Source organism: Medicago sativa, chromosome 1 (assembly GCF_051527215.1).
Source record: "Medicago sativa cultivar Bolivia chromosome 1, Bolivia_mono, whole genome shotgun sequence".
Classification (NCBI taxonomy): Eukaryota; Viridiplantae; Streptophyta; class Magnoliopsida; order Fabales; family Fabaceae; genus Medicago; species Medicago sativa.
In genome coordinates this window covers 58,265,419-58,278,913 of record NC_140749.1, presented here as the reverse complement: position 1 = coordinate 58,278,913, position 13,495 = coordinate 58,265,419, and the positions used below count along the sequence as shown (strand labels likewise).

At 34.3% G+C, this 13,495-nt stretch overlaps 1 protein-coding gene across 1 annotated transcript; it reads right to left on the bottom strand.

Annotated features, from left to right (window-relative positions):
- Window positions 1-465: 465 nt before the first annotated feature.
- LOC146955775 (endoribonuclease Dicer homolog 2-like) lies at window positions 466-8,907 on the bottom strand. The gene is made up of 22 exons (XM_085723727.1): window positions 8,813-8,907; window positions 8,558-8,735; window positions 8,315-8,428; window positions 7,668-7,802; window positions 7,407-7,491; window positions 7,215-7,279; window positions 6,790-6,930; window positions 6,491-6,619; window positions 6,283-6,403; window positions 6,087-6,186; window positions 5,740-5,935; window positions 5,499-5,659; window positions 5,129-5,347; window positions 4,777-4,991; window positions 4,371-4,642; window positions 3,876-4,270; window positions 3,646-3,749; window positions 3,314-3,507; window positions 2,770-2,979; window positions 1,919-2,326; window positions 1,136-1,414; window positions 466-915 (listed from the first exon to the last, which is right to left on the bottom strand). Exons 1-22 carry the CDS (start codon window positions 8,893-8,895, stop codon window positions 562-564), a joined length of 4,158 nt encoding a protein of 1,385 aa, XP_085579853.1. The 5' UTR covers window positions 8,896-8,907; the 3' UTR covers window positions 466-561.
- Window positions 8,908-13,495: the final 4,588 nt, after the last annotated feature.

Sequence of the window (13,495 nt, the reverse complement as noted above, 5' to 3'; positions counted from 1 at the left end):
CTTCGTTGCTTTCCATGTGTTATATATTACACGTCTTAAAACCTTACTCCACAATTATCAAGAAGTGAGCTGCAAAAGGTTCTTCCAAGAGGGTCAAGATTGGTTTCAGGAATCTTGTTCCACCATGACTTTCCCTCCAATTCACTTGAGAAACTATCACTGAAGCTCGTGTCAGAAGTTCATGAATTGTTAGATTTTGATGAGAGATTATTTGGTTCTGATTTTGCTAATGGAGTTGGACCTTCCGATGCTCGTCGGTTCATTTTGCATTTTAGAATTGTCGTGGAAATATAATTAGTTAGATATTAGATAACTCCTCTTTAGTTCATCAAGAACATACTGCACCAAAAACTCTTGAATATATAGTAATATACTAAATTGAAAATTTAACTTTCTTAGCAAATAATTGAATCTCAAACTCATTTATAAATTGATTCAACATGTACTCACAATCACAAATGTCAGCACAAAAAGAGAAGATGTGCATAGAAAGGAGAAAGCCTAATACCATAGCTAAACTATTACAGCCCTGTGTTTTTACAATTCCACAAGTCAAGTATATCACTGGTCTTGTGTTTCCTTCAACTGCAAGGAATTCAAAACTCCCTTGCAGGCTAGTCTTGTAGCTGTTTTCTTGTCAGTAGAACCTTTGTACTCGTATTGATGAATTATACCATCTGCAATTACCTCAATTCTACAGCTAGTAACACCGTCGTTCCTGGACAAGTTCTTCTCCATAGTATAATTCATTTTCTGACACAGTTCAGTTAGTTCTCTGATCGGATGGATCGTTAATGTTTCAGGTGTCACAAGGGGTTCCAAAAGAGGTCTTATGCTTTGCCACACAACCTCCTTGTTGTATCCTGAATCAACAAATATAGCACCAGCTAGAGACTCTATGATGTCTCCAAGTACCTGGAAATAATAGGAACAATTTTAGATCATCAGATTCACAACATAGAAAAATGCACCAACAACATTTACATCTTTATATTATGTTCAAATAGAACTAATGACCCTAAAGTAGACAAAGCATACTATGAAAACCACACGACATTGACACCGACACGAGTTTTCTCTGCTCAAACAGTACTATGACAGTAATAGCGTTATTCCTAGATTTCGACAAACTAACCTTGGGGAATGAAGCCTCGGACTCCCATCCAAAAGTTTGTGATGCAGACTGTTCGTCAAACTTATCAAGGGTAGCTGCAATATGTTTATGTAACTCCTGAGAGGCATGGAGTACATGTTTATGCAGTTGAACCTTGATGGCAGACATTGCATAACAATCATTGTTCACAGAAGCTGACCGCATATCAGTTAACTGCCCAGGTGTCAGGCCAGGATATTCATTATACAAATGTGTAGTAATTAGATAATCCAACACCGAGTCTCCTAAGTATTCAAGTCGCTGCAGGGAAAGGAATATATCATTTAAAAAATTAGGCAAAAGCAAAACACATGTAACAAGAATAAGGTATTGATTTGTTAAAAAAAAAAAGAAGGATAAGGTATTGTTCGGATAAACAGCTTAATAAACTATTTCTATAACAATCAAGTTAAATCATCTTCATAAGCTATCCTGAAGAGCTTATGCAAGTAAGCTGAAAACAACCGATGGACATGCCGTATGTTGTTTTCATAAGCTCTGCCAAACAGTATAAAAAGTGCTTGTGCTAGTAGATATGCTCATATAAACCAATCCAAACAGCCCCGAAGAGGAAAACATAATTGATCGTGAAGAAGATTGTGAATTAGTAATATTTAGAAATTAGGTTCATCAAGACTTCACAAAAGATAAGCTAATCAATATGGAGTCCAAGAAAATTCCACCTTACATTGATAGTATAAGCTAATGTCTGGTTTCTATATATATATATATATATATATGAAGAATAATACCAACAGTAAGTACCTGATAGCATCTTGGCACGTCAGGCAGCATGTAAGAACCGTGTGTCATAGCTTCTACTAACAGCGAACGGTCCCTAAACGAGTACTTCAAGAGGGATTCTAGATAGCTGACATTAACTAGATTGTCTGGACAAGCATTGAGTTGCCTCTCATAGGGTGTAATATTCAAATTCACTTTGATGCCAACCCAATCCATAAACAACAATGCAGCCATCTCACCGCCAGTGCTAAGGAATGCACCAATTAGGGCTTCAACGACATCAGCAACAACTTTCCGTTTCAATTTTCTATTTCCGCGAGTATATATTTTTGTCCCCTTGAAAACGGTCTCTTCTAATTTAAAACATCTTGATTTAACTCCAGGAATGATCCAGGTCTTAGGATCAAAAGGCTCATTCCGTATGAAGCCCTGAAACTCAGAAGAATAGATAATCAACAACAAAATTAATATATTATCCGCAATTACAGTTTCAAAATAATAACGTAAAATGAAAAGCCAAACAATACAACATAATCAATATTTATAAGCATTACAGTTTTGAGAACATAATACTTTTCTTTTTGAAGAATTAAGAACATAATACTTATTACGGTAAATAGTGAATATTGTACACTTTTCGTTTTGATCTTCAGTGCTTCGAGAAAGCAAAAAACTAAATAAAAAAAATGATACCAACATAATAATCAGCCAAGTTAGAAGCATATTATAGGATCAAAATTATAATAACTATAATTCTGCAAACTTCTAAAAACACAATATCAACTAATTAAGAAATCAGTTGAAAGACGGCATCATAAGAGATGTAAGGATACAAGATTAAAGACTAAAAAAGAGAGGGAGAGAAAGAATACCGGAAGTATAGAACCGCAACCTAACTTACAGAGGGCAGCGTTACAAATGATCTTCTCCCTCTTCACACTAAGAAGACCCTCGTGATGATTTTCATACATATTAAAAAGCTGTTGACTAACAGCATATTTTAAAAAAGAATCTCCTAGAGTCTCCAGAGACTCATAATGAAAGGTCTCCTTGCATGCCTTTGTGGTCATTGCTTCCAAGACCTAAAATTGCAAAATGCAAATACCATCAGTGCAAATATCTTTAAATTGTTTGAGAACTAAAAAGAAAATCACACATTCAGATAGCACCAAGACAAATTAACCAAAAAAAGCAAGAGTAAAAAGTTCCGAAAGGAACTCTTTACATTCATTATTCAGAGTCTTACCATTTTCAAGTACAACTTTGTTTCAAAACTACTTTCATTATTAATAAATTATTATAAGAAAAACATACAATAAAAAAGAAACTGTTTTTCTAAACTTATTACCTATTAAGGAAAAAAAAAAACGATAGATACAGAATTCTTAATTATGGAAAGAAGAAAAACTAGCCCACCTTGAATGTTTGAATACCGTTCTGCGGGCAATGATTCAAATGCATCTTTTTAAAGTTCAAAGCTACAAGCAATGACTCAAGTCTATGCATGATCGATGGAATAAATGAAAATGAATAAAGCGTTCTGACTGATATTGGTGACATGATTATAGAGCAAAGTTCAGGAGGTAACTCAACAAAGGTCTTGCTCACATCTGAAAAAGAAAAACACACGATTAATATCAGATTACACATTATTGCGTGCTTTTATGAACACCGAATGTTTGCATGGTACTCACTAAGAAAAGATCAAGGTACCGCAAAAAACAAAGTAAAAAATTTAAAGCTCAAACCTCTGTCCTTCGATTGCCTATATCCATGACAATAATTTTTTACTGGAAAAACGTGTCTTGCCTTAAGTAGGCGTTGATGCTCAAAACGCAATTGAATGCCATGTCTGAAACTCAGAAAAGGATAAATTAGAATAATGCCCTAAAATAGATAAATTAACCGCATAATATATAAGGCACCAGAGTTGATAGATTAACTTGACACTGAACATCTACCACAAAAAATTACTTACTTTTGTCCAAAGTAGTTCTTGTACGTGGTCACTTCACCATCCCCTACTTCCAGAGCTGAATTTCCATCCAATTCCATTATACCAGTGGTGATGTAGGTACGACCATTATGAGGAGTACAAATCAAAGCATTTCGCAATATGCATGGGCAAACTAAACCCTTTTCGGTCCATATATTTGCTTCATGATGCAGACACTTAACTATAGATGGATGTATCGAATTAATAGTTATCCAATCAACAGTTGGTGTTTCCTCTATAGCAATAGATGGCAGCAGAAGATAATCAAACCCAAGATCATCTTCCAAACAGAATTTGTCGGAAACAGTTTCTATATCCATTTTATGGTTCATAAGAATTCCAAGGACATTAACTTGGAATCTTTTACACAAAAGAACCTGGAAAATGAAAACAAACCAGTTGTTTTGACTTTTTCTAACACTTGCGAATATGTCAGATGCAATTAAAAAAACAATTAAAGGAGTAATAGAGAGATACCTGATCCGGCGAGAGATTAATGGATCCTTTGTATCTCAAGTTTATAGATAAGCTACCTCTATCGAAACACATGTCAAATTGCATGCATTCAGTTTCTAGATCAAGCTTGACTCTAGTTGCAAGAAAAATGTCTTGCACAGTGATATCGTAGCTAAAATTTTGTTTTAGCTCTATTAAATAACAATAGTATATTGTGTTACTATTGTTTGGCATACGATTCACCAATTCAAGCGGTACATAACTTGGTTGATCCTCATCATATGGTTCATTCCCTGTAAGATTTTTTTTGCGTCGATGCCATTCATAGAATTAGTATATGGTTAAATAGAAACTTACATTCACGTAATATTAAAAATTTAAAGGCAATAATAATAAAATGAAAAATGAATAGAAGGCATGAAGTTACCAAAGTCCTCCACCTCTGCTTCTTCAACGACTATAGAAGGAACAAGATTATCTGTCAAAGCTCCAATCATATGAAGTCGTTTGCATGCTTCAAGACATGCAATATTTTTTAAGAACTTTGAGTCACCTTGTACATTAATAGCTTGTAGAGGACAACTCTTAGGAAGATACAACGTTCCAGTTTGTTTGTCCCACCTTAGAGTCGGTTTAAAGTACCTGGGAGTTTAGACAAAATGGGATGAATGATGAACGAGATAAAAAAAATCAAAAGGATCAGATTAATGCAAAAGAAAACAGATCTTAAGGTTCATTAAACGGAGAGAAAAATGGAATAAGGGTAGCAATAAACGAACCCATCTGCTGGAAGTCGTGAGCAGTACAAGTATATCAAAGTAATGCTAGAACTAAGATTGACAACAGCTTCAGTGCTTGCAACACGGTAAGCTTGCTCATTAAATTGATCACTTTCAAGACTTTCACATGGAAGGGAAGAATGATGCAAGGACTCCTTCCTCATCATTTCCACACCATCAAGGTATTTCTCTAATCGAGAACGTGTAACTGAATCCCCACTGTAATTTTGGAACAAAATATGGAAGTTTTAGGTAAGCTTACCACAAAACAATAAACATATAGATTTGATATTATAACTTTGTCTCTTGCATCAGGCTAAATAGAACTTGGCTAAGTGCTACTATAGCATATTGAAATCACAATAATTACCTCTTAACCATCAATATATAATCTGAATTTTGCATTCTGGCACGGCCACGGGACTGTACAAAACTGCACACGGTGGGAGATGGGTCAAATCTAATAACCAAATTGCAACTTTGAACATCTAAACCCTCCTCAAGAATTGATGTCGCAACAATGACGTTGACCTATAGATTAAAATGTTTCCTTAATAAGTAACTGCATTTGCTTATTACAATACAGTGGATTATATAAGAAAGTAGCATACCAATCCCATACGGAAATCTTCCACAATTTGATTTTGATTTTTCCTTGTTTGGTTTTGTAATTTACTACCATTTCCTGCAATGAATTTAGCGGTCCAGCTATTGTATTTCGGAAGCAAAGTGTTCAAAAGAATCTCAAGGACAATAGCTGTAATGACCCTTTCCACAAAAATTATGCATCTCATTTCAGTAAAACTCCTGTAATTGTAGTATGCAGTAAGCACAGTATATCAATTAAAATAGATTTAATAATAAAAATAATAATCAAAATGAGATAAAAACAAAAATTGCAAGATCTATTTATGATACATGATATAAAATATTTTTGAAAGAACCTATTTATGATAACCTGTAATCAAGTAGACAGTCCATAAGACAACACACTTTGGAGGTCAATAGCCCCTTTTCCATATCGGAATTCATATTGTCACCGATAGTCCACTGAGGATCTGATTAAGAAGACACTTTCTAGAATTAATAAAAGAATGCAAACAAAAGATTAAATTGAAATATCATGTATTTTCTCAAGATTGTAGAATTATTACCAGATGGTATGTAACTTTGCAGTGTCAGAATAGCGGACGAACAAAAATCTTTCACAATTTGATCGCCCGAGTTGCCCCATAAGAAAGTTTCAATTTCAATGGATGATAAAGACTCTGCGGCCTATCACGTAAAACACAGTGGATGTCAATTATGCAAACATGAACGTAAAATAGAGCCAAAAAATCACAGCAGCAGAAGGGCAAGAACCTTCAAAGCCAACCAAACACCAAGCTCTTCCAAGCAAAAAATTGAGTGAGTATGAATCTTTGCTATTTTCTTGTGTGCAGAGTCAACAGTTGATTTTATGAAATTTGAACTTGCGACGTCAAGCTCGTGCTGAAGAACAAATTAGAGCCATTTCAAGTTAATAATCAACTATGATTGGACAAAAACACGCACTAATATAGTTTGGAATCAGTAACAAAATGTGAGAAAGGATGACAAAACATGTAGAGAAACTTTAGTCTAATATCAATGTGAACAATCATTTGCATATATGTACACACCTGTTGTTTTAAATTGCTGAGTTTATCGGCTAATTCTGCAAATAGCGCATATGAAATTACATTTTCATCGTAAAACTGGAATTTTGGGGTTGATGTCGGTATGAATTTGGAGATGACAGCATCGCTCACACAAGTATAAACCTTCAATTCAAAAAACAAAATATCAGAGAAATAAAACATAACAAGACTAAACATTAATGTTGAGTTGTACTTCAAAACAAAAGAGTATTACTCACGAGCGAATAAATTTTTCTAACAGCCTTTTCAAAGTATTTTCAAATAACAACTCTAGCATACTTATGGTTCCGATGACTCTAAGATACACTAACAATAAGGGGATAAAGTATTGCCACTGAACACAATAAACACGTATAAAGAATAAAGTAAGAAAAATTGTACATAAAGAGAATGAAAGTGAAAACAACCTTTGAATTCATTAAAGTCATTAGTTCCCGAATATTTTTTGACAAGGTCGACTTAGAATTTGCCGCTGTATCAAAAAATAAAAGTGAAGATAAATGAAATAGAACACGAGAGAATAAGTGACACTGATAAATAAGCTGGAAAAAACTACCAAACCAAATATATGAATAGAAACTTTCTATAGGCTTGTATACCTTTCGACTTAATTGGGGATGCAGTCATCCCGAAAATTCGAGGAAGCTCGGTGATACCAGATCTTAATTGATGGTGATAAAATTCCTGCACACAATCAGACAAAAGTAACCACCACTTCAATCTTCTTCATTACTTAGTCACTGGAAATAAGTGTATACTAACATATTGCGACCAAAATATACTACGGTAAGTTCAAATACACAAAGAAGTTAAAACAAAATCAAGTAAAGAGTATATATAACTTAATAACACACACTTACAGTCATGATACAAGCATATGGGTGTCTACCAGAAGCATGATGGCATTCATCCATTATTAAAACCTTTATCATATTCAGTTTGATAAAGCTATGCCTCAAGCAAGAAAGCAATATTGCAGGAGTCATAACAAGCACCTGGTACATTCAAAAGCATTACTGGAAGTGATTAAATATTATACTAAAACTATAATAACAAATTATATGTATATTCAAAATATTCTGGTCAATTGAATATTAGAAAAATAGAAAATGGAAGTCTTGTTTTTTGCGCGCCTAGCCCGTCTTGTTCTTTGGTTTGCACCGTTAATATATTTTAGCCGTTTCAAAAAAATAAAATATTGTACATAGAGATTGAAGCCACAAAAACCATCTATGAGTAGACTACAAGCTTTCCACCAAATACAAGACAACGTGAAAGGAATGAATTCCAGAAAGAGCAGTATTAATTAGTCGGTTAATTAGCTATATGTTTGTTTATTATAAGATAAGATTTCATTGACATAAACAAAATTAATAAGAAAAAATTGTCTATTTCTTGTTTCATATATGACTCAAACAGATAGATTATTGTTATGCAAACCAGATTAATATTGATATAAAATAACAATGACGTATTCTAGTTGCCATTGAAATGCAAAGACTCTCACCTCATGTTTCTCCATTTCTTCTTTCCATATAGCTCCATCCCAGAAGTCAACACCCATGTCTCCCCAATACATTCCAACTTTCAAATCAGTGTGATTTCTCAAAGCCTGAGCTTGCTAGAATACACAAGTAAATAAACAACAAGCACAGTTAATCCTCAATCATCACATAGAAATCATTCATCAGAGAATGTATCTGAAATTCGCAAAGTTATTGTAAAAGTGATGAAAGTGGCAGCATAATACTTGAGAAACCAAAACAACTTTGGGAACCAAAAAAAGAGCAATATAAGGAGAAGGCTTTCGGAGGTGATATGCGTAGCTTCGAAGAAGCATGATGGCTATCAAAGTCTTTCCACAACCAGTCTCCAAGTACACTATAGTATTTTCGCGAATCGCTTTATCCAATGCCTCAAGTTGATAGCTACACAAAAAAAAAAAAAACTATCAATCCAAGCAAACAACATTACAATGAAAAGGGTTTAGGTTTAAAAAACTGACCTTCTAGCAAATGGAAGAGTATCAGCCTCAGGCATGATCTGCTCCTGATAACAGTCATCTATTTCCATCAGAGCTTCTTCCATAGTATTTGATGTACCTACATTAATCATCTCAAATATTATAAAAATTTAAATACTACTCTATAGATGAAGCAATGACAATAACATGGACGTCACACACGACACTAACTCGTAGAAAACCCTAATAATTTAAGAAAATATACACGATCAAATGCACACCAACATGGATCATACACAATCGATCTGATCTTAAAAAGCTATGAAAGTGAAATTGAAAAAGATCATACCTTTGCCTGTTGAGTGGTTGGTTACTGCTACACCAGCAAAATACAAAATACAGATAAATCAGAAAAGCCCTAAGTCAAAGACAAAGACACAGGACAAAGAAACAAAACAACACGGCTAGGTATTAGGTTTTGGTACTTGCACACTATTTATTGAGTGATTCTGTTGGGACCACTGTATTTTTTTCTTTCAACTGGGGACCACCGTGTGTTTTTTAATACTTATTAATTGTATATAGAAAAAAATATCAGATATTAAAATCAATTATGATTTTTTTGTCAAATAAGATTAGAATAAACTTTTTAATGTTGTCAAAGATTGTTCATGTTTTTATTTGAACGAGATTTGATTGTTTTTTTAGTTAAGATTTGTCAAAGATTGTTTTTATTTAAACTTTTTGACTTTTTTTATAGTTAATTAATGACTTGAATCAGGAAACTTGAATCAGGAAAGATATAAAGCCTTGTTAAATTCGAGTATTATTTCTTTGACTCAAGTTTTGATTTCATTACACTAATAAGTGAGAAATATTGGGAGCAAATAATTCTCATATTAGATCTAGTACAAAAATATCTCAAATTGAATCTCAAAATATATCATATTGAGTACAAAAATAAATTATTCAGAACATAAATATATTATTGAGTATCAAAATATATTTCAGATCATGCACTAAAATATATTATATTGTCTACAAAAATATTTCAGATTGTGTTCCAAAATATTCTAGAATGCGTTCCAAAATATTTTAGTAAAATTTGGGGACTAAGAAAGCACTTTCTAATAATGATTAAATTAACTATTTAATTTATCATTTCCAAATAATAAAATATATATTAGACATGGCAACAATACCCGTCCCCATGGGTACCCGCCCAAACCCACCCCGATTTGACGGGTTTTCCCCGCTTTGACTGGGTTTGGGTATGGGTTTGGGTTTTCCCCGATTTTAAAACACGGGTATGGGACGGGTAACGGGGTTATATGTACCGACCCCGAACCCATACCCATACCCGTCCCAAATGTAAAAAAATTATTTTTTTACCCCTTTTTATATAAATAGAAACACAATCCTAGATCATGTTATGTTATTTGGTTTAATAATTCTCATGTTATAAAAATTGCCTTTGATTTTTTAAAGGAGCAACCAAATCATTATGTTAAGGAAATGTTAAAGGGAACATAATGCTTTACAAAATTACCATTGGGGTTGGAAAAAAAAAACTTTTTTTATTAAAAAATAATTCACTGCGGGTACGGGGATGGGATCCCCGAACCCGTCGGGGACGGGGATGGGGTTCGATTTCTCATCCCAGTTGGGTATGGGTAGAGTAACGGGTAAGTATATGAGAATAGGGTATGGGGATGGGGAAGATAAAACCCGTCCCCACCCCGCCCCATTGCCATGCCTAATATATATCAATATATATTTTTTCTCTAGTGCTTACTTCGTTCACATAATTATGTACCCCTATTAGAGGCACATCCCCACTATATAAACACTACTAATGTGTGTTCGGTCAAAAAAAAAAACACTACTAATGTGTGATCCATCCGATGTGGGACTTCCACTTTTTTTAATTCACACTACATTAGTTCTACCCATTGTGGGAATTTGTGTTTAATCAATTACTCAATTTCCACATATGTTCCAACAATAACTGAATTACAACGAATCGAGTGAAAGCAATACAATATGTTCCTCAAACCATTGCTGCCCAAACTGATCGTTCTGTTAAGTGGAACAGCAGCAACCATGCCGGTCCCATTCTGAACTTTGACGGAAGTTGCATTGGTTCTCCTAGCCGTGCCGGTTTCGGTGGTCTTCTCTGTAACAACGCGGGGTTCTATCTCTCAGGCTACATCCCTAACACTAACGACGTCCTTTTGCCCGAGCTCACTGCTATTCGCCAGGGATTGCAATTGGCTATTGATAGAGGTATGGCTAATTTGGTATGTTATTCAGACTCTCTCCTATCCATCAACCTCATCTTGGGAGACACCCAACAGTTCCACATATATGTTGTTCTCATTCATGATATCAAGGACCTTTTGGCAAACCACAATTATTCTCTCCACCATACTCTCAGATAAGGTAATCAATGTGCTGATTTCTTGGCAAAGGTAGGAGCTAATTCAGATGTTGCTTTAGTCTTTCACTCCATTCCTCCAATCGACCTAGGCCTTAGTAAAGATAAAATTTATTTATTTAAAAAGTTAATATTTTTTTAAATTATTATTGTCACGTTTTACTAACTTCATCAAAAAGAAGAAGGGAAAATACCTGTTTCTAACCAATTACGACATTTATTTATTTTTTTTTTTGAACAATTACGACATTTATTAAAAAGCTCCTCACCACAAATTGACCAAAACTTTTGGAAAAACCCCGGATTAAAACCATCCGGTCCTGCACACTTGTCTGGCTTCATAAAGAAAATTGCGGCTTTAAATTCTTCAATAACAAAAGGTGCTACAAGTAAATTATTATCCTCCATTGTGATGGATGCACCGATAGCTTCAATGACAGGTGTCGTGTCACTCTCTTGCAGTAAAAAAATTAACAAAATAATCTTTAGCCACTGCACATAATTGCTCTTCATCTGTTCCACAAACATCATTTCTGTCCACTAAGGAAATAATTATGTTCACCTTTTTTCTTGAAGTTGCGGCGGCGTGGAAAAACTTGGTAATAATTTTTTGGCTTAAATATGCCTTTAGTCCCTGCACTTTCATCAGATTTTGGCATTGGTCCCTGCACTTTTTTTTGTTTGGAATTGGTCCCTGCACTTTGTAAAAATATTGGTATTGGTCCCTCTATTAACTTTCTGTTAAAAAAAAACACAAAACTATTGGTATTAGTCCCTGTACTTTGTAAAAATATTGGTATTGGTCCCTGTACTTTGCAAAAATATTGGTATTGGTGCCGCGTGGCATGAAATGATTGGGCCACGTGGCTGTTTTTAGTCGTAGAATTGATAGAAGGACTTTTGTAACCTGAAATCCAAATTCTAATATGGTATCAGGGACTATTATAAATTTATTGGGCCATACGAGTCATGCTTCAGATGAGAGATGTTGAGAGTTTCACATGGGATAGTGATATGAATAGTGGCTATATGAAGGTGACACTCCTCGCCACTTGAGCTAGCTATTGGGGTTGAGTTAGATCCAATCAAAATTCTAATAAGGTTATACCTTTTTTTTAACTTATAGAATGTTTGTATGAAGTGTTTTAGGGAAAGATGGAATTGGCGGTTAAATGTTTCTTTTGAATAAGAAGTATACTGCTTATGAATATGAAACTACATAAGAGCAAGGACATTACATTTCACGGTTATCTATCATTCTATACCTGAAATGAAATTTTTCACTCTTTTCTCCTTCTCTTTAAAACCCTCGTTTGAATAAGGTTTTGCTATGTTGACGTTTTCATTTTTTTTTTTTTGTCAAGTAGCCTAGTGGCTAGAAATTCACCTTTAAAGTGAATAAGTGGGAAATCCGGGGTTTTAACCCTGGCCCCTGCATATAGAATGTGATGTCCCTACCAACTTGAGCTATGCTCACGCAGACTGATATGTTGACGTTTTATGAGAATGTTACTAGAAAATTACACTGTATGTTTAATTTTTATGTGAGGATTACACTTGAAATAGCTTACATGCTGCACTAGTATCACAGAATAATGAGCAGTTTAATTTTTTAAGAAGTCCTAATCGTTTGTGGAAAATTCTCTTTGCTTTATCTTTAGAGGATTCCTTTTATGTATACATTTTCAGCTTCATTGATTCTATAGTAGCTTGGTTTGAGTTAAACGTGAACAATTTCCACATTTGTTGCAGAAGTCTACTGGGCAGTGGGCATGCTTGCTTTTTACAACTCTCTGACATACATTGTGTTACTTATATGAGTTATTATTTCATATTTATCTATCGGGTCATGTTAACTTGTGCCCTAAGGGTATATGTTAAGGAACCAAAAAAAAACAACTTTGAATTGAAAAACATGATATTTTAACTTTTTAAAAGTTGACTACACGACTTTTGAGGCGTATATTTCTATAAAAAGCTCCTTAACATGTGCCTTAAAGGGCACAAGTTAACATTTGCCTTATCTATATACTTTGTGATGATAATGCTTTAACCTCGATATGAGTTATTGTTTTTGTTCCTACCAGGGTATGGAAACATGTTGTCCAGAAAGGGGATACAGTCATTGATGCGACATGTGGCAACGGTTTTGACACCTTAGCATTGCGCAATTTGGTTGCTGATGAGTCACATAATGGTTGTGTATACGCATTGGACATTCAGAAAGATGCTTTACATAAGACTTCATTGTTGCTTGAAGAATCGCTTAGTTCCAATGAGGTGAGGAC